Raw genomic sequence first — 26211 nt, forward strand, 5'->3', positions numbered from 1 at the left:
TGAGAGTTTGGTCCACCAGGCTGTTGCTTGGAGCGGCCCGCAGGCCCACATACCCACCACAGCCCGGTTGGTCCGGCACTCCTTGAAGAAAACAATCTAGTTTTCTCTTGAAGATGTCCACGGTTGTTCCGGCAATATTTCTGATGCTCGCTGGGAGGACGTTGAACAACCGCGGACCTCTGATGTTTATACAGTGTTCTCTGATTGTGCCTATGGCACCTCTGCTCTTCACTGGTTCTATTCTGCATTTTCTTCCATATCGTTCACTCCAGTACGTTGTTATTTTACTGTGTAGATTTGGGACCTGTCCCCCCAGTATTTTCCATGTGTATATTATTTGGTATATCTCTCGTCTCCTTTCTAGTGAGTACATTTGGAGAGCTTTGAGACTATCCCAATAATTTAGGTGCTTTATCTCGTCTATGCGTGCCGTATATGTTCTCTGTATTCCCTCTATTTCAGCAATCTCTCCTGCTCTGAAGGGGGAAGCGAGTACTGAGCAGTATTCAAGACGGGACAACACAAGGGATTTGAAGAGTTCAACCATTGTGATGGGATCTCGGGACTTGAAGGTTCTCGTAATCCATCCTATCATTTTTCCGGCTTACGCAATACTTGCTTGGTTATGCTCCCTAAACGTTAGGCCGTCGGACATCATTATTGTCAAATCCTTGACTATGCTGTTTTCCTACTATGGGCAGATTCGATTGTGTTTTGTACCCTGTATTATGTTCCAGATCCTCATTTTTGCCGTATCTGACTACCTGAAATTTATCACCGTTAAACATCATGTTATTTTCTGCTGCCCAATCGAAAACTTTGTTAATGTCGTTTGTAGTTTTTCAATGTCTTCAGCAGAGGTAATTTTCATGCTGATTTTTGTATCATCTGCACTGCCAAATTTTGGATGTCGTGTGACCCTCTGCTTGATCAGTCCAGCAACCAGGAGGCCTGGTCGACGACCGGGCCGCGGGGACGCTAAGCCCCGGAAGCACCTCAAGGTAGGACCCTATCCTGAGGAACACGTGGGGGTGGATGGAGTAATGACAGGTAACTCATGCCCCAGTTCCTGCTCACTGGATTACACAGTGACCGCTGAGGACTGGGGGGATCCGTCACCTGTAGCCACCTGCCACAGGTAACGGTTACCCAACCTGAGCCTGGCTACCACTGTGTCGCACAGTCTGGTCCACGTTTTGCCTATATATATATACACACACGTGACGTACCTAAACCCATTATTGCTTTCTTTATAATTGCACGTACACACTTCTGATTTTGATTTCTCTATCAAACTTGAATGTTTGGGACGAAATGGTCTTAACCATCGTTTAATTCAATGTCATCTTTGGTGTATGCTAATTTGACTGCTATACGTGAAGTGTGTCATCATGATGAGCTGTATTTGTGCGAGATGGTGCCTATACAAGTGATTCTAAACCCAATAATCTGTACAGCGACCAGGTAATTTACAGCTGCTATTACGAGGTGCTTGCTGTCTATCTTCAAATGCTGGAAGAGCAGTGTTTTGAAACAAAATTACTTTTGTGTTTTTAACATAGTGGCGGCTAGTTGTAGTGGCGGCTAGTTGTAGTGGCGGCTAGTTGTAGTGGCGGCTAGTTGTAGTGGCGGCTAGTTGTAGTGGCGGCTAGTTGTAGTGGCGGCTAGTTGTAGTGGCGGCTAGTTGTCTTGGTGTAGTGTTGAGGCAGTTGTTTAGCCTGACACAGAGCCTGTGTACAGGTAGTATTTCAACTGAACGTCCAGGCCGCTGTTGTGGGTCTTGTGGACTGCTGGCCACACCCTCACGCTTTGATAGAAGATAATTGCTTCGAGTGCGAGTGCTTTGAGAAGACTCCGGTGGTGTTGCTGCTGGTGGTGGTGGTGGGGGGAGCTGGTGGTGGAGTCTCGCCACCTTCCCAACTATCACCAACATACTTCCACCGTCCTAAGATAAGTCACATCAATCACCGTTCTATCACAACCCATCGCGGTTCTATCACCCCCCCCCCGCCCCACCCTGTATCTTCACACACGTTCAACTTATTTAAACTAAAATATAACTAATAATAATTTACAATAATATATACAGTAGTAAATCCGATAAATTGCAGATTTTTTTAATCTCTATGTTAAAACAAACTGCCCATCATAAACCCCCTTATACTAGAACTTGCAAATTAAGTGCATTTATATTGCAAGTAAATGTCCATATGCAAGCTTAATTTTCTTTAGTTAATTTATTATGCGCCCCATTTTATTATGCTTAATGTGAAGATTACAGGGGTCTTCTCAATGGTTTCATATATCTATATCTATCCATACCTGTAAGAATGTCTATCCAGACGTAGAGGCTAGACGCTAGGGGCTAGTCTCACCCAAATGTTCAGGGGGAATGGTCTGGGGTAAGGGACGGACAATGGCTGGTCACTGTAGGCTATCCAGACGTAGAGGCTAGACGCTAGGGGCTAGCCTCACCCAAATGTTCAGGGGGAATGGTCTGGGGTATGGGACGGACAATGGCTGGTCACTGTAGGCCTAACTAAAATGATTTAGAATTAATTAATTACCTGCCACCCCCAGGGTTATTTTTATCGAGTCTTTCATACTTAAGTGTGAACTATGGCATGTGGTTAACGTGGAGTCGTTACTGGAAAGATTACAAAAATGCCTAAAGGTAGAGAAAGGGAAGCAAGAAGTAAGGAAAGTACTTAAGTACTTCCTACTTACTTAAGTACTTAGTAAGAGAAGCAGAGATAGCTAGCCAAGACGGATAATAGGATTAGTATTTTAAAGTGTTAGTTATTCTAATGTAATCCTTGAAATTTACCTTGTCCTTGCACTGATGAATGGATGATAACTTTCTCTAAAGAATGATTACTAATTAATTCCGTGACATAGTAAGCTTTCTACTGATGAACGTCTAAGAAAAATTTGCTCTCTGGAAAGACGCAGCGCAAGGATCCTTACGGGCTCACCATAGCCCGTGCTACATGGACACTTCGTTCTGAGTAGCTAAATCTGAAACAACAACAACAAAGCAAGGATCCACATTCCTAAAATGTTTAAATGAACCAGTGAACCTTAAGAGTGGTGCGGACATAGACTAACGCATCTGAGGAGTAAATTACTCGTAGCACCGCGAAAGTTAATGCACAGGAAAGTTTCCAGCACAAAGTGAAGAATTGTGGATTGATGATTGATGAAGCTTAAGCCACCCAAAAGGTGGCACGGGCATGAATAGCCCGTAAGTGGTGGCCCATTTGAGCCATTACCAATATCAATAGATGATACGGGAGATCTGTGGAGGTGCGACTGCACTCTGCGTGACGGGAGATGTCTCCCGTGAGAATTGTGGGGAGTGTGTTCGGTAAAACTGTGCATTGCCTGACATGGGCCAGGAGGTGCCCATGCCAGCTACCCGCGTCTCAACCAGTTGATTGACAGTTGAGAGGCAGGACCAAAGAGCCAGAGCTCAACCCCCGCAAGCACAACTAGGTGAGTACAGAAAGTTTATACGTGTAAACGCATAAAAATAATCATAAAATTAGAGCAATAACATTTACATTGTAAATAATCAGCAATAATTATCCGGTTAAAAGATCAAAGTATAACTTTCATTAGATAAAACATGCGTATTAATTGGCACATAAAATGGAATAAAAATAGCAAACTGAAAACGCGATTAAAAAAAAAGGTTAACAATGCAAACAGAAAACGAGACAAATTGGGTTAAAGATGGCAAACAGAAAACGGATTGAGAACTGATGAAGGAGGCACTCAGAATATCTGAAAGTTGAAGCTGGTGCAGTTCGGCCCAGAGCGCGCCTGTGGCACAAGTGCAGCAGCTGGCTGGTGCATGGAACGGTGTGACCAGTTTCCGGGTGGTGGTGACTATGGAAGTGGTAGTGGTGGTGATAATGACCGAGCAGGTGGTGGTGGTGCTGGTGGTGGTGGCGCCAGTGGTGGTGGTGGTGGCGCCAGTGGTGGTGGTGGTGGCGCCAGTGGTGACAGCGGTGGGATTACGTCAGGGCGCTCACCAGGTAAACACTGCGGCGCGGCCTTCCAAGGAAACTCGTGTCATTATTGCAAGTGTCTCGACCACGCCTCTTTCCGGGCCTGCAAGTGCTTGCCTTTACCTTCTCTCTTCCTCGTTCACTCACTGCTTGCCCTAAACTCGCCCCCCTTGCCTTAATAATCACTTGTTCCTCATCTCCTCTCCACCCTTTACACCTCACACACCTGCTCCAGTCAGCTTTGGTCTACCTGCTTATCTAACAGCGCTTCCCTGGTGCTTTCTTTTTTAATTTTAAGGTCACATACGACAAAGAACTCGAATGTCAGTCGAGTTGTGGGTGGAGGTGGCTTCCCAGACTTCTTTCAGGGCATTCCACTTGATGACCTCCCATACAGTTAGTTCTTCGACCTATTTACCTCTCCAGCTTTCATCTGTGTCCACTTGTCCTATTCTCTCTCACTCCAGAGGGACTGTTCTTTGTCCACCTTATCTATTTTTCCCTCAGTATATTGTGTGTCGTGATCATGTCTCCTCTGTTCCTTCTCTCAACTAGAGTTGAGAGACTGAGCTCCCTTAACGTGCCTTCGTAGCTCAGTACGGTTAATTAAGACACTCGTAGTTATAAGCCTCTGGTCATTTCATGTGTAGTTTTGTATTTCATGCCGGTGCTGCATACTCCTCCACTAACCTCTTAGGCTCTATGGAGTCCTATTGCCTTCACGCCTTTACATTTCTAACTGCCATTCTAATGTTTGTCATATGCAGCTTGTGTGTAACTCTGCTCTTAACACAGGAATTACATCTACACAGGTATCTTTATTATATTTGTAGATATCTTTCCTTTATTTAGCTTTCTTGAGGCCTCCAGTCGTCCTTTCCCTTCTTCGTAACCTTACACTCATTAGAAACGAGGTCCAACTACATCCCGTTTGCCTGCCAGCCCCTCAAGTTTGTTAAGGTATCCCGGCAGTTCTCTTGTTTTATATTGCCTCAAGTGCCAGGAAACCTTGTGGTCACCTGGCACTGGCCTCTGACCTGGCCTCCTGGTTGGTGCTCTGGTCAACCAGATTGCTAAAGGCAGCTACTCGCAGCCTGACGTATGAATCACAGACGTGACGTGCTCCTGATTGATCCTTTGGAGGTGTTTATGAAGTTCTCTGAACACGACCAGGGGTCGGTCAGTTGTGTTCATGTTAAAATTGAAAAAGATAAAATTGTCTCTCGGCGTACTTATTGCACAGTTGCTTTTCAATCGGTCTATTTTGCACTTCCTGTCATGCCTCGGTCTCATGTCGAGTTATTTCCGTGTGCAGGTTTGGGACCAGTTCCTCTAATATTCCCCAAGTTTAAATTATTATGTATCTCGCGTCTGCGCTCTGGAGAATACACACTTGAACATTTTTTAAGCAGTCCCAATAATTTAGATATTTTATAGAGTAGATTCGGGCAGTATCATCTCCAGCACCCCCCCCCCCCAACCATGGTCTGTAAGCTGGTCTTGTTATGTAAACCGCTCAAGCGCCTCCTTTTAGAGTTCTTCACACACCTCGGTGTCACTTTCTGTGAGACCACCGTCCTTGTATCCTCACAATGATCACTTGATATTGTTGTAGTTGATGTCACTGCTTCACGCTGGCTTATGCTTTCTTTGCAACTTTGACAACATTGAGCCTGGTTGATACCTGGTTGATGGGGTTCTGGGAGTAGTTCTACTCCCCAAGCCCGGCCCGAGACCAGGCTCGACTTGTGAGAGTTTGGTCCACCAGGCTGTTGCTTGGAGCGGCCCGCCCGCGACTGGAGATGCCACCACTGTTGTTCCTGCCACCTGTGTCTCATGCAAGTTGCTATCACTGCAGCCCGTGCTACTGGTCGTCGGGCTCAGTGACCCCACCACTGGCACACCACCACTCTCACCATCACTCTCACCATCACTCTCACCATCACCATCACCACCACTACAAAAAAATAATACAATTGAATCTGGTGCTACACCTGCCAGCGACGGGTGTGTGAAGCAGGAGTGGAGGGGGGGAGGGGGGTTAAAGCAATCCCGTTACGCACTGGTGTACAGACGCGGTGCTGGCGGCGGCGGCGGCGGTGCTGGCGGCGGCGGCGAGGAGGCCACCAGGGCACTCTTGCGCCACCGCTTCCTTGTGGAAAGGACGGAGAGGCGAGCCCCGCTCACGTCGCTACTCCCTGACGACAACCCAACTGAGTATAGAAAATAGAAAATAAGTAGAGTATAAACAGTAGCACCAAATAATACAGCTAATGTGTATGTGAGTGTTTGTGCGCGCGCGCGCGCGAGAGAGAGAGAGAGGATGAAGAGATAGAGTGGTTGAGGAACTCGACAGATTGCACATGTTTGGATCACCTTGACACACACTACCAGCCCCCTCCCCCCCCCACCCCACGACACGCTACCAGGTCACTTACTACTACTACTACTTACTACTACTACGACGTCATGGTAACGCAACACGTCACAACGCACGCCTTCGAGAAGTAATCAGATCACCAGGGGAAGGGGAAGGAAATGCATCACCAGGCACCCCCCCATGATTTAATATGTTATATACACGTTGTTGCCATGATATATCACGTGACGTGATGTCTCGTTATGTCACTTCAATATTGTCACTGGCACCAAAGGCATCTCGGAGCCTCAAGCTTACCTGGACGACCAACAAATGGAGAAAGAAATGGGAATTATAATATAAATGAGATCCATTGAGTTCGACGACTGACAATTGAAAACAAGACGGGACCCAATAACCAACGCCGGGTGCTGCCAACGCCGGGGTGCTGCCAACGCCGGGGTGCTGCCAACGCCGGGGTGCTACCAACGGCGGGGTGCTGCCAACGCCGGGGTGCTGCCAACGCCGGGGTGCTGCCAACGCCGGGGTGCTGCCAACGCCGGGGTGCTACCAACGCCGGGGTGCTACCAACGCCGGGGTGCTACCAACACCGGGGTGCTGCCAACGCAAGTGAGTAACGCTGTAAGCGCACCGTACAACAGACTCGCTAAGCCGAAACATCTCCATCTTCACTGACCATACCCTCGAAGATCATGTCACACCAATAATTAAGTACACTAAACAAAATTAGGAAAATGTGTGTGTGAGATGCTTTACGAAGCAGTGCACAAACAAACAAACAAACAAAGCCACAGACCGTGTTTGTTTGTATGGCAGACCTGGCCACTACTGCCATCAACAGGTCACTCAATTTTCACCTCTGAGGAGGCGGAGAAGGAGGAGGCAAGGAAGGTGAGGTGTGAGGGAGGGGGGGGGGGGAGAGAAGGAGACAGTCCCCCCCTACCACCAAACATCTGTGTGTGGCGCACATGTTTGCAGGCGCGGGTTGGAGCACGTGGCATACCACCGCCGTAGGGAGAGAGAGCCCAATAGGCTATGATAGTTTTGTCTATAATAAGACCAATGTGGTCAATAAAGAGGCTGGATAATAAAGCTTGGTGATCCGCGCGACCTTGGGGGGGGGGGGGTACTCAGGGCTACCAACTGTTGCCGGGCCCGCGTTTTCCTTCAGTGTTCCTACACCGACACCATTAAACTTTAGAAATGGTTTCATATCGTGATCGCTTGGGATAAATTGTACCTAATAATGTGGATTATTGTGTTTTACTGGCAGCTTGTGGGGAATGATTTCTTGTGTGTTGCTTCGTATGCTTGGTCGGTGATTCTTGAGTCTTCTGCCTCACCCTCTCCCCCTCTCCCTCTCTCTCTCCTTCACCCTCACCCTCTCCCTCTCTCCCCCTCTCTCTCCCTTCCTCCCTCTCATTCACCTGTACCAGTGAACGTTGCCGTCAAGAGAAATATTGCGATTGCGGTGATGTCAATGTGTCTGGGTACTGTTGACGCCGAAGGTGCCATAGTGTTGGGGCGGTAATTGTGAGTGTTGGTGAAAGTAATATTAATGGTGGTGAGGTGTGTTGGTGGTGGTGGTGGTGAGGTGTGTTGATGGTGGTGAGGTGTGGTGGTGGTAGTGGTGGTGAGGTGTGTTGGTGGTGGTGGTGGTGAGGTGTGTTGATGGTGGTGAGGTGTGGTGGTGGTAGTGGTGGTGGTGGTAGTACACCTGGGCGCTGCCAGCGTGGGAGAGAAGACTGTCAGGACGTCCTGGGAGGGTGGGTGAGGCCAGTACCTCAACACCAATCTCAAGTACCGTTTGTACTCACCCTCACCACACCCCTCAGGGTGTAGGGGCCGGGTGTAGTGAGGGAGAAGGGGTGTAGTGAGGTGGCAAGGGGTATACTGTGAGGGGAGTGGGCAGGGCATAGTGGAGCGGGTGGCAGAGAGATAAACACACATTATACTTTGAAAATTAGGCAAGAGGATTGTGCAAGCATGATCACGACATACAAGATTCTTCAGAGGCAGTGTCAAAGTGGACAGAATGGAAATATTTAGCATGGACAAGGGCAGGACGCAGGACAAGACTAATAGCGTATATGAACCATATAGGGCTATAGGCCCACAAAGAAGCACTGCTTTATCAAGTTACGAGCAAGTGAAATGAGCCAAAATGCCATACAATCGGGTTTTACTCCATACATTGATTCCAAAGGTGTAAGGTTAAAGGGTTGGGAGGCATTAAATACCAGACAAAGGTGGAGGTGATGTGTGAGCATGAGAGACCAACACATGCAGGCACGCGCTCACAGGAGCCCAGGAGCCCACGAGCAGCAGCAGCAGCAGGCCAAACCGTTACCCACTTACATTATTCCCATCTAAGGCGACACCTACACCGGCGCCGCCACTACCACAGCTTCTTCACACTCAGCTTGACAAGTTCAGTGAGTGTGAGAGTGTGAGTGAGTGTGTGAGAGAGTGTGAGTGAGAGAGTGAGAGAGTGTGTGTGTGTGTATGTATGTATGTATGTGTATGTATGTGTGTATTCCTCGTCCCAGTGAGTGCTTTGAGACGGTTCCCGACAACTATGATATCAGATTGGATTTTTTGTTTTGTCTTCCACTGAGGAAACTTTCATGTTTTTCGTGTCATCAGCGAAAATTGAAAGGAAACCGAGCTGTGTTTCTGGCTATTCGTAACGTGAAGACCAGGATAAAGGAGTCGGCGCCGTGTGGGTGCCGTGCGGGTGCCGTGTGGGTGCCGTGTGGGTGCCGTGTGGGTGCCGTGTGGGTGCCGTGTGGGTGCCGTGTGGGTGCCGTGCGGGTGCCGTGCGGGTACAGTACCACCTTTACACTTAAAAAAGAATGTGCAAAAATCAGTGTGTATTAAGAGCCATTTCCCTACTTTACCTGCCATTGCCTTATCAAATAATTCGTCAAAACCGGTCTATACATCGTGTGCATTTGATTAACTTGCAACGCTTCTGATATCGTATGATCAAGTAGTTGGAAAACAAGAGGTGCTTGCACTATTCACTGGTCATTCATTAATCTGCATTATACAGTTGGTTATTTTCTATAAGGTTGGTAATGTGGCTTCTTGCCACCCTGTAAAGATGTGTATGAAATCTGTGCGACCAGCAGTAAAATAGGTACCTGGGTGTTAGTCAGCTGTCACGGGCTGCTTCCTGCGGGTGGAGGCCTGGTCGAGGACCGGGCCGCGGGGACACTAAAGCCCCGAAATCATCTCAAGATAACCTCAAGAAGATGACCATTCTACAGTTTTTTTTCACCATTAATTTATTAATTCCACTGTCAAGTGGGACTGGTTGGGGTGTAGGTCATGGTATCCACTGTACGGCTAGTTCATATTATATGAGTGACATTGAAAACTGAATTTTGAACTTTTTTATTTACACTAAATTTCGGGAGTCTGGCCCATAAGCGGAGTGAATGTGCATATATTTTGTTTAGCAGTGTCGAAGACATTACTTCACGAGGACACGAACAAGAAAAAAAAGAAGAAAAAAATAATAGTAGTAGTAGTAGAAACGGTGGATTGACAGTTGAGAGGCGGGCCGCAAGAGCAGAGCTCAACCCCCGCAAGCACAACTAGGTGAACACATCCCACGTAATACTTTTAGTGTGGGCCCGGTTCATAACAATTGTCCGGGTCTTAAATTTTCACTGTCACTTGTAATGCCAAACATCGAGTACCTGGAACATACCTGGAGAGGGACTTCGGGAGTAGTTCTACTCCCCGAGCCCTGCCCTGGGCCAGGCTCGACTTGTGATAACTTGGTCCAACTGGCCGTTGCTTGGCGCGGCCCGCAGGCACACATATCCACTACAGCCTGGTTGGTCCGGCACTTATTGAAAGAGCTTGCCTAAGTGATTCTTGAAGACATCCATCTTTGTTCCAATAATATTTCTAATGCTTGCTAGGAGGGCGTTGAACAGCCGTTATCTTGAGATGATTTCGGGGCTTTTAGTGTCCCCGAGGCCCGGTCCTCGACCAGGCCTCCACCCCCCAGGAAGCAGCCCGTGACAGCTGACTAACACCCAGGTACCTATTTTACTGCTAGGTAACAGGGGCATAGGGTGAAAGAAACTCTGCCCATTGTTTCTCGCCGGCGCCTGGGATCGAACCCAGGACCACAGGATCACAAGTCCAGCGTGCTGTTCGCTCGGCCGACCGGCTCCCTGTTGCTGTTGGTAGTGATCTGTACGTACGTGCGGGCGCTTGTAAGTAACGGGAATATATTTGGAAGTGTCCTTTTATTTACTCTTGTGTAGAAATTTAGTCGTTTTGAAGTGCACTTGCAAGCTGCGGTCACGACCCACTATTGCTTTACTGGAGTCGGCTCTTCTGCCAACCTAAAGCTGTGTGCAGTACTGCTTGCTGCAGGACTGGTCTGAGGGCGTGTCTGGCAATAGATACAACGGCCAGAACGACAAGTCGTCACTGCACGAGGGATTCTCTTAACATCAGCCTCCATATCAAAATGTGTTCAATATAACTAACACAGTTGGCCGTAAAGCAGCATGATGTATTACCATTGACAACAAATCAAATTTGTTAAATTCTTTATATTATGTTGATATTATGCTTATTTAAACTAATCAAGAAATTGCCCAAGCAAAAGGCCTGTCTTGGAGAAGAAGCCTTGCACCACGGGTCCGTCTAATTACCACAAGCTACCACAAACTACACAAACTTCAGAAAGCTTCCTGGCAATACGTTAGTAATGAATAAATATGATATATTAAGTTAGGCTGACCTAACCTAACCTATCCTAACCTAACCTATCCTAACCTATCCTAACCTAACCTAACCTAACCGAAGCTTGGATCGTCGACTTGATTTGGCGTCACCAGCTTTTTATTTTCGTCTAATTTCTTTATAAAAAGATACTTTTTCAGATTAAAATTATGTTTTTTCGTGTTGTACATTCAGCACCAACATTATAATGAGTAAATATATCATATTTATTCATTACTAACGTATTGCCAGGAAGCTTTCTGAAGTTTGTGTAGTTTGTGGTAGCTTGTGGTAATTAGACGGACCGTTGCACCACGGTATGCACGACTCAACCCTAGAGGCTGAGGAGCAGTAGAGGTTTGTCATGGAAATGTGTCTGACAAGTTATGGGTCAGCAATAAGAGCGCGTTGATATATACACGATGAAGAAGGGTCTTACATAAAGTATTGAGGTGGCAAGACGTATTATTGTTTATTTTACACTAGGTACGTATGATTTGGGTGATGCATGGCGTCAAGGGAGCCGGTGGCTGAGCGGACAGAACACTGGATGCGTGATCCTGTGGTCCCGCCGGCGAGAAACGATGGGGCAGAGTCCCTTACACTCTGATGCCCCTGTTACCTAGCAGTAAATAGGTACCTGGGAGTTTGTCAGCTGTCACGGGCTGCTTCCTGGGGATGGAAGGCCTGGTCAAGGACCGGGCCGCGGGGACACTGAAGCCCCGAAATCATCTCAAGATAACCTCAAGATATGATGATAGGGGTGGTACTAGGGGGAGGGGTATCATCATAATAAATCATCTTATAATAAAAGTTGATGGAAAAGTACGTACAGAAGGAAATATTGTAGATAGTGAGTTATTATCCGCTCCGTGATGGCTTGGCACTTTATTCCTGATAGTTCCCTTCCCTCCCCCCCCCCCCCTCAGGGTCAAGCGGATGAATTGCAAAACGCTTCCAAAAATCTCCACGAGGGGGCAGCGTGCCCACAAACAGCAATAGCTTGCTTGCTTGAGCAATTAAGCAGACGATCCTTTGTAGATCGTTTGGTGACGATGTACCTTGCGTCACCAAACGTAGATATTTCAAGTTTCACGACAGTACGCCAAGTCGTTCTCAAGGTGTAACACGGACAATGATCAATTTTGGAGAAAATCCTCCGACAACTTGGATGGCTACTTGAGAACAGTGTAAAGGTCATTATAACCTCTCCCAACCCTCAACAACAACAACAACGGTTCACCGTCAATGGGAAGACATTGTCAATGTTAGGAAGTCATTCACTGCCCTCTAGGGCCCAATCTGGACGGTAGAGCGACGGTCTCGCTTCGTGCAGGTCGGCGTTCAATCCCCGACCGTCCAAGTGGTTGGGGCACCAGTCCTTTCCCTTCGTCCCATCCCAAATCCATATCCTGACCCCTTCCCAGTGCTATAGTCGTAATAGCTTAGTGCTCTCCCCCTTGATAAGTTTCCTTCCTGCACTGCCCTCTAACGCCCACACACGTATCATCCATAACAAGACGGAGCCCAAACGTCTCCAATGCCCTCTTCAAATAACAAGCAAATGTGCCAAGACCCCGCCCCATTCATCCAATACATTCACCAGATGATACCAGGCTACTAAGATGATACTAAGATGATGATACTTAGGCTGGCAACACAGGGCGGATGCTACCCGGAAGCAAGACTGTAGGAAGGCAGGAAAGTGGGATGTCCTATTTATCGTCAGTGTAAGTTCGTCACCACTTGGCGTGAGGGGCCAGCCAGCCTCAGGCAGTACCGTGAGACGGTGTTGTGCTCAGGCAGTACTGTGAGACGGTGTTGTGCTCAGGCAGTACCGTGAGACGGTGTTGTGCTCAGGCAGTACCGTGAGACGGTGTTGTGCTCAGGCAGTACCGTGAGACGGTGTTGTGCTCAGGCAGTACCGTGAGACGGTGTTGTGCTCAGGCAGTACCGTGAGACGGTGTTGTGCTCAGGCAGTACCGTGAGACGGTGTTGTGCTCAGGCAGTACCGTGAGACGGTGTTGTGCTCAGGCAGTACCGTGAGACGGTGTTGTGCTCAGGCAGTACCGTGAGACGGTGTTGTGCTCAGGCAGTACCGTGAGACGGTGTTGTGCTCAGGCAGTACCGTGAGACGGTGTTGTGCTCAGGCAGTACCGTGAGACGGTGTTGTGCTCAGGCAGTACCGTGAGACGGTGTTGTGCTCAGGCAGTACCGTGAGACGGTGTTGTGCTCAGGCAGTACCGTGAGACGGTGTTGTGCTCAGGCAGTACCGTGAGACGGTGTTGTGCTCAGGCAGTACCGTGAGACGGTGTTGTGCTCAGGCAGTACCGTGAGACGGTGTTGTGCTCAGGCAGTACCGTGAGACGGTGTTGTGCTCAGGCAGTACCGTGAGACGGTGTTGTGCTCAGGCAGTACCGTGAGACGGTGTTGTGGCGTCCTTCCTCCACCGTGATCGCCACCGACCTCAACACACACACTCCAGTTTCCTCTAATGCCTCACTTAAGCTCTCGTGGCTTTTACTACTTAAGATTCCTGGAGACTATGCACAGCCCAGAGGCTGTGGACCCGGTAGAAGCAAGGGGGTAGCTTACGACATTCATCAAAATAACACATTTGTAGATTAACAAGTGTAGAAGCAGGCAGCGAGATAAGATAAGACGGATAAGCAATGCCCTCGCCCATACAAACCACATGTACAATCAACCCAATCATGACGAGCAGTCACCAGGATTGTTTACCAAAATTCGGTGGGAGGGATGAGAGAGAGGGGGGCTGAGAGAGAGGGGGGGCTGAGAGAGAGGGGGGAAGGTGGGAGAGATGAGAGAGGAAGGGGGAGGGAGGGCAGCCGGCAGGAGGAGAAAGGAGGGAGGGGACACAGTTCTCACCACCACGAGTTTCCGTGTGTGACCACTGCAGACCGCCTCCAGCTGTTAACCCCAACCCCCCACCACCCCCTCTCCCCACACACCATCCACCACCCTGACCCCCCACTCCCTAAAACCCCACCCGAGGCAGGGAACGCGCGACTCTACTCCACAATACAGGAAGCGTGACAGGACAGCGGGACCAAAGAGCCAGAGCTCAACCTCCCACAAACACAACTAGGTGAGTACGACGCTCAAATACACACAGGTTTGTCTCCAACATGTTCCGGCGCCGGTTCAGAAATAATCTAGAATATAAGACGCGGGTCCCGAGTAATAGGCTCCAGCGCGATTCGTTTCTAAACATACAAATAAAGGAAGCTACAAAGAGCCTATTGCCCCATGCCATGCACTACCTATTTACAGTCGATCAATCTCTCAAGAAATATTACGCCTATTGTGTTACAAAGTAATTTATACCATAAATCAACAGCCCAATTTACAAACCAATATTTACCAAAGCCTTTTCTGAATTAAATTAACTTTTCAATTTTGTATTCATCATCAAGTGTTCAAATTTGTATTTATGTATTTGTTACACCTTAATCATGTCACCTGTCATCCATTCGTATACGTCAATCATGTTATCTTTTACTCTACAACTTTCTACAGAATGCAAATTTAGCTTCCTAAGTAATATTTTCAATGAGAGGTTTTTAATTTTAAGGAATAACTTTTGTCATCCGTGTGTGTACACGTTCATGTGAACTTATGTTCATTCTATTATATGGTGACCAAAACTGAACTGCATAATCTAAATGAAGCTTAATAAGCTACCTACCTTGAGGCTACTTTGAGGTGCTTCCGGGGCTTAGTGTCCCCGCGGCCCGGTCGTCGACCAGGCCTCCTGGTTGCTGGACTGATCAACCAGGCTGTTAGACGCGGCTGCTCGCAGCCTGACGTATGAGTCACAGCCTGGTTGATCAGGTAGCTGGTGTAAAATATAAGACGTTTTCTTGCTAGATATAAATCCAATAATTCTATTTGCTTTCTATATTCTATTTATATCCACATATATATGCATTGGATTTTTGGCTTAAGATGCTTACTAATGACTCCCAGATTCAGATCTCACATTCAGATTTCGTAATTTCAATATTATCCAGCTGATATCTATATTATCACTGCCTCAACTCTGATCTCTACATTCTTTAGCATTATACTGTGTCTGCAAATCTCTCGTCAGATGTTAAGGCTATTTATATTTAGATCGTCTTGTAGTCATTTTTGATCTTCTGAATGTATTTCCTTCTGTAAATTTGCAAATGTTGATGTTCAATCATGCCTGAAGTTTATACAAATATTAAACAACAGAGGTCACAGAACAGCCTTAGGAACAACTGTTTCCCTCACGGTGTTTCCTCTACTTATGTTAACCTTGTGTTTCCTTTTAAATAACCAAGCCATAACCCAAATTGGGCACAGTTTCAAAGGCTTCGCTAAAGTCAAGGTGCATAATGTCGCAATCCTTTCCACTATCAACTGCTTGAAGTACACTATACTGGAAAATATTGAGAGTTAATTTGTTTTATTAAGTTTTATTAATCTATTTCTTTCAAGATGTAAATGAATGACTTTTGCCGTGATCGATTATAGCAACTTGAATACAATAGAGTAAGATAACCGACTTATAAGTTTGACACGTGAGCCATATCTCCTTTCTTAAACATCGGCACCACATTGACAACCCTCCATGATTCTGGTACTCTGCACTAGTGTGATTATAATATGCAAGACAAAGGTTCATCCAGTCTCCGTGGTGTAGTGGTAAGACACTCACCTGGCGTTCCGCGAGCGCTTTGTCACGGGTTCGTATCCTGGCCGGGGAGGATTTACTGGGCGCAAATCCTTACCTGTAGCCTATGTTTAACTCAATAATAAAATGTGTACTTGGTTGTAAAAAAAATTCTTCGCGACGGGGATCGTATTCCAGGGACCTGCCCGAAACGCTACGCGTACTAGTGGCTGTACAAGAATGTAACAACTCTTGTATATATCTCAAAAGAAAAAAGAAAAGTTCATCTTTGCACTCGTCAATGACATGACAAATGCCTAGTTTGGTCGTAGAAATCCGTATGTATTTGTACCTGGATGGGGTTCTGGGAGTCGTTCTACTCCCCAAGCTTGGCCCCCGGAGCCAGGCTTGACTTGAGAGAGCTTGGATCAACAGGCTGTTGCTTGTAGTGGCCCCGCAGGCCCACATATCCACTATCCACTACAGCCCGGTTGGTCAGGCACTTCTTGAAAAAAAAAATATCCAGATGTCGATTGTTTCGGGCGTACGTTGGACATGTTTATAAATGGGATTGGCTGGTTATAGATAGGAGCTGCCTCGTATGGGCCAATAGGCCTTCTGCAGTTACCTTTGTTCATATGTTATGTCTTCGTTTGTTCCGTAATGTTTAATAACTTCCTCGCTGGTATCCACTAAACTTGTCCTCTTCACCACCTATATAAATTTGTTCAGCTGCAGATGTAATATAAAGTTATTTTGTAAATGCGGAGATAAAGTACTTATTTATTATAATACCACCTAATTCTATGCCTTCATCAGCTACCTCTCCCATCTCACTCTCAGTGGCCAAATCGTCTCCATAGTTTGATAAATCTGAAAAACCATTTAGCATTCATCCTGGATGCCCCGCTAATATACTCCATCAATTTTTGTTTACCTTCTTATATTTTCACTTTAGTTGTTCTTGGTGGTTTGACAAATTGTTTAAGATACACTTACCTATTCTTAATTCGTCTGAATACAGCCTTGTTTAGGTATTTCCTAACTCTCACGGTAAACTAATTTAGGTCATTATTATCCGACCTATTTATCTGATATACAGCTACAGATATACTTCCCAGGGCTTCAGTTAGACAGTTTTTAAATACAATATAATGTGCACAACCCAAGGAAGGCAAACCTTCCATCTTCAGGTCCGTGTAACCTGCCCTTTCCTCAAATCTCCTCTCAACCCATCAAAATCAGCTTCACTGGAATCTGACAGTCCAACAGTTTGAACTCTCACGCACTGTTTCCATGCTATGTTCAATGAGCTCCCAACCACTTGGGGGTGGAGGGTAGAGCGACGGTCTCCCTTCATGCAGGTCGGCGTTCAATCCCCGACAGTCCAAGTGGTTGGACACCATTCCTTCCCCAGTTCCATCCCAAATCCTTATCCTGACCCCTTCCCAGTGCTATATAGTCGCAATAGCTTAGCACTCTTTCCTGATAGTTCCCTTCCCTTCCATGCTATGTTAAAACTGATTTGATAAAGTGAAACTGTTCCTTAATTGCCTATTACGCTGCTGCTCCCTGTTGCCCAGTATAAAGTCTAGAACGTTACTTCCCCCGTGTTGACTCCCTAATGTGTTGTTCAAAGAAGCAATCAACTAATTCTAAAAAATAATTTGTCTTGGCAAATTCCAGGGGTCAGATTCACGAAGCAGTTAGGCAAGCACTTACGAACCTGTACATCTTTTCTCAATCTTTGGCGGCTTTGTTTACAATTATTAAACAGTTAATGAGCTCCGAAGCACCAGGAGGCTGTTTATAACAAGAACAACAGTTGATTAGGAAGTTTTCATAATTGTAAACTGTTTAATAAATGCAACCAAAGCCGCCAAGGATTGAGGAAAGATGTACAGGTTCGTAAGTGCTTGCGTAACTGCTTCGTGAATCTGGCCTCAGTTTATTATTTCATCAGTCCAGTTTATTCTACTCATATATTTGTTAAACCCCTGATAGACTTACATGCATTAGATATTTCTGCCCTACATCAGTTTGTTTACAATCTGTAATTGCTTTGTGGCTCATAGGCTGAATAACGGATGGCTAAGTAGTAATGCGGCAAGAGTAACGGGTTCGCAAGTGCTTCCTTGGTAACGACCAACTAAATAACGATACTTCATTTCCAGGATCACGGGCTTGTGTGGTAACGGTTCCCAGTAATGGCTTCCTTGGAACCACACATTCTGGGTGATGGATTCCTGAATAATGATGATGATGTTGATGTTGATGTTGTTGATGTTGATGTTGTTGTTGCTGTTGTTGCTGTTGCTGCTGCTGCTGGGAGCGGCAGGGGTCCAATCCTGCCCCCCCCCCACCCACAACCCCCCAAAACCCCAATTTTTTTCTCATTTCACCTGTTCCACCTTTGTGCTTACTATGTTGTTAGATTCCTACTCGGAACAAAAAATTCCAAGTAGCACGGGCTATGGTGAGCCCGTAGTGGACGTGTTTACTAATACTACGCCCCCCTCTAAATATTATACATTTCCACTTTGATGTGTGTGTTTTTTTTCAACGGATTAATGATAAATTATGTTGCATTTCGGATTCAACCAATTAAAACAATATTATTGCACAACGGAATTGTTTAATAGTTTATCTTAGTGTTTTAAATAGTGGAGGCATGGGAAGCCGGTCGGCCGAGCGGACAACACACTAGACTTGTGATCCTGTGGTCCCGGGTTCGATCCCGGGTGCCGGCGAGAAACAATGGGCAGAGTTTCTTTCATCCTATTCCCCCTGTTATCTAGCAGTAAAATAGATACCTGGGTGTTAGTCAGCTGTTACGGGCTGCTTCCTGGGGGTAGAGGCCTGGCCGAGGACCGGGCCGCGGGGACACTAAAGCCCCGAAATCATCTCAAGATAACCTCAAGGCATCATAGATACAAGCACCGGAGGTGGTCACAGGCTCATGCAGGCCAAGCACGACTGCGAGTAGCCTTACCTTGAGGTTACCTTGAGGTGATTCCGGGGCTCAGCGACCCCACGGCCCGGTCATCGACCTGGCCTCCTCGTTGCTGGACTGATCAACCAGGCTGTTGTACGCGGCTGCTCGCAGCCTGACTGAGTCACAGCCTAGTTGATCAGGTATCCTTTGGAGGCGTTTGTGAAGTTCTCTCTTGAACACTGCTTAACCTGCTGACAAGCTCCAGCAGGCAGCGTCTCACCCAGTAGTACCTGCAGCAGGTGTCTAGAACCACTACCCCCCCCCCCACCACCATCACTCATCTCACCTCCCCCACTACCACCACACCCCCCCCCCACCACCACCATCACTCATCTCACCTCCCCCACTACCACCACCGTCATCAACACCCCCAACTAACATTCAGGCATCTTCTCCCCCAACTTGCAGTTGGGGAGAAGATGGAGGCGGTGTCGCTGGGTAAATGAAAAGGTGTAGAAATATTGAATATTGTGCCTGTCCATATATATATGTATGTGTGTGTATATATATATAATATATATATATATATATATATATATATATATATATATATATATATATATATATATATATATATATATATATATATATATATATATAAATACCTGTAGTGAATCTATATACCGTATATATACACTCCAATGTGTGTGTACATGTTCTGCTCTTCATCTGTTCGGCATCTGTTATCTTTCGTGTACGAATTTGTGGTCTGGATGTTATCTTAAGAGTTGTGTATTGTATGGCTTGGTTGTCTGCGAGTACCTGTGTTGCGAGGTGTGTGGGGGAGCACTCTCTTCTGCAAGACGTGCCGGACCAACCAGGCTGTAGTGGGTGTGTGGGCCTGCGGGCCAGCCACTCAAACCCCCGCTTGGTCCACCACAGGCTGGTGGACCAAGCTCTTACAAGTCAAGCCTGGCCCCCGGGCCGGGCTTGGAGAGTAAACAACTGCAGAACCTCACCCAGGTACTAATCCAGGTAGTAAGGAGGGATTGAAGGTATCCTGACTGTAGGTGGGGGGAGGGGTAGGGGGAGAGGTCCAGTGTCTCCACAACCAATATGGCCGCCGCCCCCGCTGTCTTGTGTACGACCTTGCAAGGCCTCTGTGTCCTGCTGCTCCTGTCAAGGCTGTGCGCCCCCCCCCCATACTCCCGCCCCCCCCACACACTCACTCCATCCCCCACGCCCCACACACTCACTCCACCCCCCCCCCCCGACACACTCACTCCATCCCCCACGCCCCCACACACACACACCATCCCCCACACACTCCCTCCACAGCACTACACTCACCTTCTGTGGTTGACTGTTCAATAAATACCTGAACTATATATTTAACAGATTTCCAACCTTGTCCATGGAGGACTGAAGAAAATGTATATATGCTGGTTAGCATTGTAGATGTCTGGCCACGTCTGTGGTGAAAAAAATATATATCTTCCCCGCTCTCAAGTGCTCTACTCTCACTCATCCCTTCCCTCTCACTCTCACTCGTTCCTCCTCTCCCTCCTGTCGTGGACGACACCCGTCTCGCTGGAGGAGGCACTAAATCTATTTTGTTGAATGTTCACAGTTGGGTTTAATGACAAGTTAATGGTCGATTTCCTCGTTGGGTTTTTTTTCCAGTTATTCTCTTGTATCCATTGTGTGTTATCACCAGTTGGTGGTGGTTGTGGGAGATGTTAGCTAAGTGTATATTAGGTGAGGGGTTTTGCTGGTGGTGGTGGTGGTGGTTGGTTGTGGTCGTTGTGGTGGTGGGTGGTTGTGGTGGTGGTGGTGGTGATGGTGGTGATGGTGATGGTGGTGGTGGTGATGGTGGTGGTGGTGATGGTGGTGGTGGTGATGGTGGTGCTGGTGGTGGTGATGGTGGTGGTGGTGGTGGTGGTGGTGATGGTGGTGATGGTGGTGCTGGTGGTGGTGATGGTGGTGGTGGTGATGGTGGTGCTGGTGGTGGTGATGGTGGTGGTGGTGGTGGTGGTGGTGGTGGTGGTGGTGATGGTGGTGATGGTGGTGCTGGTGGTGGTGATGGTGGTGGTGGTGGTGGTGGTGGTGGTGGTGGTGATGGTGGTGGTGGTGGTGATGGTGGTGGTGGTGGTGGTGGTGGTGGTGATGGTGGTGATGGTGGTGATGGTGGTGGTGGTGATGGTGGTGGTGGTGGTGGTGGTGGTGGTGGTGATGGTGGTGATGGTGGTGGTGATGGTGGTGGTGATGGTGGTGGTGGTGGTGGTGGTGGTGGTGGTGGTGGTGGTGGTGATGGTGGTGGTGGTGGTGGTGGTGATGGTGGTGGTGGTGATGGTGGTGGTGGTGGTGGTGGTGGTGATGGTGGTGGTGGTGATGGTGGTGGTGGTGGTGGTGGTGGTGGTGGTGGTGGTGGTGGTGGTGGTTATGGTGGCGGCGGCGACAGTGAGGCGGCGTGTTGTTCTAAACCCATGCTGGCCTTCAGTGCGCAAATTTCACAACACTATGCGCCGCACTTTCTAGTACTGACTGTCAAAGATATCCGCGGTGTGGTGTTGGCGCTCCTGGTCTATCTTAGGGGGGGGGGGGGGAGACCGCTTGACTGCTGCCCCTACCCAGCTTGGGCCACTTAACCTACCTTATGTCTTAGATGCGAGCGGTATCTTGAGGGTATCTTGAGGGTATCTTGAGGGTATCTTGAGGGTATCTTGAGGGTATCTTGAGGGTATCTTGAGGGTATCTTGACGGTATCTTGACGGTATCTTGAGGGTATCTTGACGGTATCTTGACGGTATCTTGAGGGTATCTTGACGATATCTACAGCCGCGGGGCGACGCTATCCTGACAGTCTTGTATGCTCAGTCATCTGGCACTAGAGCTTATCAGTATATGTCAATACAAATTTTGTCTATTTTACTATTTACTTGAGACTTATTTGTCACAAATTCTCTCTAAAGTTTATTTGTGCCTCTTCCTTCAGACAACAACCTGTGGTTTACCTGTGGACGATTACGCGAGTTCTTCAACTTTAGCATCTTCTGGTGACTGTGGTCCCTGAGACTACAGTGGTTGCTATAGTGGGGTTCTCCCCCCCCCCCACAGTCACCATCACCAAACACCGGGACCAGAGAGCCAGAGCTCAACCCCCCGCAAGCACAACTAGGCGAGTACACCACCACAACAGTCGCCAACACATCACTCGCGACACATTATTCTTGAAAATTACTACCAGCACAAAAGGCTCCAGCTTCACTGGTGCTCAACCCCCCCCCCCACCACCCCACTGTTCTCCTACACCACCACCACTGCTATAAATCCCGCCACCAGCATCACCACCACTGCCACCACCACTGCTATAACTGATCTCTAACCCTGTCCATGGAGGACAGAAGAAAATGTATATATGCTGGTTAGCACTGTAAATGTGTGGCCACGTCTGTGGTAGAAAAAATAAACTGCTATAAATCCCGCCACCAACATCACCACCAACCCCACTACAAGTATCACCACCACCACCACCACCACCGCCTGCGTCACTACCCCCCAATCACCATCACCATGACGCAAACAATCACCATTACGTGACTCATATCACCATGTGTCCCATACCAGCCCGCCGCCCCAGCCCCACACCTCCTACACCCATATTCACCACCAACTGTAATTTACACACAACCCTCTCAGAGGCCGGAACATTGTACGGAGACGCGGCTTACACTACCAGTGTCGCTTACACTCCCAGTGTCGCTTACACTCCCAGTGTCGCTTACACTACCAGTGTCGCTTACACTCCCAGTGTCGCTTACACTACCAGTGTCATCCCTCACACTTAGACCAGCTCGCCCCACTCCACAAGGAGAGGCTGTAAACCAAACAGTTACAGACCGATTGAACTAACATCACGTTAAAAAAATCCTGGAGTGCTAAGGAGCTAAAACACACAGACTCACAACATGTACATTTAGACCACTATGACATGGCCATAAATACCATGATAACAACAGATAACGCAATGTAACATATACACTTCGTGAAAGCTTTCGACAAACGACAAACTTTTCGACAAATGACAAACTTTTCGGCAAACCATGATGTTAATTGCACCGTAACACACACGAAAAGAATAACTGTTAAAGTAGGAAGATGGATCTTAAATTTCCTATAGCAACAGAACCCAAAGAGTAATAATCAAGAGAGTAAACTTCCTGATGAAAAGCTCAGTTCCGCAAGGTACTGTGCTTGCTCCAGTAATCTCTCATTCTTCTATCTATATACACAAGGCAATGTCTTGTTCATGGAGGCCAGATGCTAGGGGCTAGCCTTAGCCAACTTTGCATTGCGAATGACGAGAGGTTGCTGACCAACATGGGTTGGTCTCATACCTCACACATTAAGAGATTCCCAAGGCGACCCCCCATGAAAATGGTGATGAAAGGTCGCTAGAAGAGTCCCTTAAATTTCATCATGATAACCTACTTTGGAATGTATGTATGTATACTAGAGCAAGGGCTGTCAAGATGGTCGGAGGTCGGTCTCCGTGGCACAACCTTTGGCTGGCTAGGTCGACGAAGCACTGGGGTCGCCCAGGTCGACGAAGCACTGGGGTCGCCCAGGTCGACGAAGCACTGGGGTCGCCCACGGCTCCCAACACTTAAATGGCACAATATTTTGGGGTCGACCCGAGTACGACCGGGTATCCCATCTAGTGTGACAAGAGCACACACACACACACACACACACACACACACACACACACACACACACACACACACACACACACACACACACACACACACACACACACACACACACACACTATAGTCACCATCGCCACCACCACAACGCCGCACCTAAACCACATTACTCGCTACACATTATACTTTAACATGACTACCAGCACAACTGTGCTCCTGCACCACCACCACCACCACCACTGTGCTCCTGCACCACCACCACCACCACCACTGTGCTCCTGCACCACCACCACCACCACCACTGTGCTCCTGCACCACCACCACCACCACCACCACCACCACTGTGCTCCTGCACCACCACCACCACCACCACCACTGTGCTCCTGCAGCACCACCACCACCACCACTGTGCTCCTGCACCACCACCACCACCACCACTGTGCTCCTGCAGCACCACCACCACCACCACCACCACCACCACTGTGCTCCTGCACCACCACCATTGTGCTCCTGCACCAACACCACTGTGCTCCTGCACCACCACTGTGCTCCTGCAGCACCACCACCACCACTGTGCTCCTGCACCACCACCACCACCACCACCACCACTGTGCTCCTGCAGCAGCACCACCACCACCACCACCACTGTGCTCCTGCACCACCACCATTGTGTTCCTGCACCAACACCACTGTGCTCCTGCACCACCACTGTGCTCCTGCAGCACCACCACCACCACCACTGTGCTCCTGCACCACCACCACTGTGCTCCTGCACCACCACCACTGTGCTCCTGCACCACCACCACCACCACTGTGCTCCTGCACCACCACCACCACTGTGCTCCTGCAGCACCACCACCACCACCACCACTGTGCTCCTGCACCACCACCACCACTGTGCTCCTGCAGCACCACCACCACCACCACCACCACTGTGCTCCTGCACCACCACCACCACCACTGTGCTCCTGCAGCAGCACCACCACCACCACCACCACTGTGCTCCTGCACCACCACCACCACCACCACCACTGAGCTCCTGCACCACCACCAGCACCACCACTGTGCTCCTGCACCACCAACCCTGTGTCAACCTTTGTGTATAACACTAGGAATATTATAAGTAAAAACTAGACGAGTATAGAGGATACAGCAAACCTACAAACTGACGTAAATACAATGTTTAAATGGATCACAGACAACATGGCTGTTCAATGAAGACAATTGGCAGCTCCTGCGCTGTAATAGACACAAAGACAACATAGCGCTGTCAAACCACACAATAGAAAGCCTCCCAGAAGGCCTGGGTGCTGTCACAACACAAGGTTACTGTTACAAATAAATGAAGTTGCATAAATAAATATAAGCTGCATGAGAAGAACCCTTCAGCCAAGAGATGCCAAACCAATGATGGAACTTTTTCAGACAAGTGTTATTATACAGGGTGTAATATTGTTGCACACTAACAGCCCCATTCAAAGCTGGAGCAATTGCTGACGAACAACGTGCATGAAACTTTCATTAAGAAACCCTTTCAATAAAGCATCTAAATTATTGGAACTGCTTATAATCCACCAAACTGTACTCCTTGAGGCGCAGGCGAGACTTGCGTCATAATATTAAAATATTATTTAGAATATTAAATGGATTGGCTCCAAATCTGCACATTAAATAATTCCTTGGGAGACCTTGATGAGGTTCTGGGAGTTCTTCTACTCCCCAAGCCCGGCCCGAGGCCAGGCTCGACTTGTGAGAGTTTGGTCCACCAGGCTGTTGCTTGAAGCGGGCCGGAGTCCCACACACCCACCACAGCCCGGCTGATCCGGGCTGTGGTGGGTATGAGAGACCAGAAGACATTGCAGAATGCGTGAAACAAGCATTTTGAAAAATTTGGATGCAACTGGTACTGAAAGAGAGAATTCTGTAAACATTACAAGCTCAAGGCTTTCAACATCACTTCTCTAAATATAACCTGGAGTTTACCTGGAGGAGGTTCCAGGAGTTGTTCTATCCCCCACTTCCCCCCCACCCCACCATCTACTACAACCCGGTTGGTTCAGCATGACTCGCAAACTTCTTTTAAGGCAGTCATGAGAGAACTCGATAAAATCCTTGAAGGGAGGACCAGATCAACCAGGCACCAGTTCCTACACCAGACTGCGTGCGCGTAGGAGCGTCCAAGTCTGCTTGATCAAAGCGTCATCTACATACTCTCGCTGGAGACCGGGCCGAAAGGATCTAGATCCTTGGAAACAACTCAAGGTAGCCTTAAGGTAACCTACTTTGTGTTACTTCGTCTACTTCACCGAGACAACAATGTGAACCTTTGCCTTGGATGACCCCCACCTGTCCTGGATGACCCCCACCTGTTCTGGATGACCCCCACCTGTCCTGGATGACCCCCACCTGTCCTGGATGACCCCCACCTGTCCTGGATGACCCCCACCTGTCCTGGATGACCCCCACCTGTCCTGGATGACCCCACCTGTTCTGGATGACCCCCACCTGTTCTGGATGACCCCCACCTGTTCTGGATGACCCCCACCTGTCCTGGATGACCCCCTACCTGTCCTGGATGACCCCCACCTGTCCTGGATGACCCCTACCTGTCCTGGATGACCCCCTACCTGTCCTGGATGACCCCCTACCTGTCCTGGATGACCCCCAACCTGTCCTGGATGACCCCCTACCTGTCCTGGATGACCCCCTACCTGTCCTGGATGACCCCCTACCTGTCCTGGATGACCCCCTACCTGTCC

General features: G+C 48.2%; 1 protein-coding gene across 2 annotated transcripts in view; it reads right to left on the minus strand.

Annotated features, from left to right (window-relative positions):
- yki (Transcriptional coactivator yki) overlaps positions 1 to 26211 on the minus strand; it is a 267393-nt gene that overhangs the window by 23860 nt on the left and 217322 nt on the right. The window contains exon 3 of one of the 2 annotated variants that reach the window (XM_045754145.2): positions 6077 to 6226. The exons of the other annotated variant lie outside the window; for it this stretch is intronic. Coding sequence (XP_045610101.2) covers positions 6077 to 6226 — 150 coding nt within the window. The remainder of the gene's footprint in view (positions 1 to 6076; positions 6227 to 26211) is intronic. 2 annotated transcript variants of the gene reach the window in all.

This window comes from Procambarus clarkii, chromosome 30, assembly GCF_040958095.1.
Source record: "Procambarus clarkii isolate CNS0578487 chromosome 30, FALCON_Pclarkii_2.0, whole genome shotgun sequence".
Lineage (NCBI taxonomy): Eukaryota > Metazoa > Arthropoda > Malacostraca > Decapoda > Cambaridae > Procambarus > Procambarus clarkii.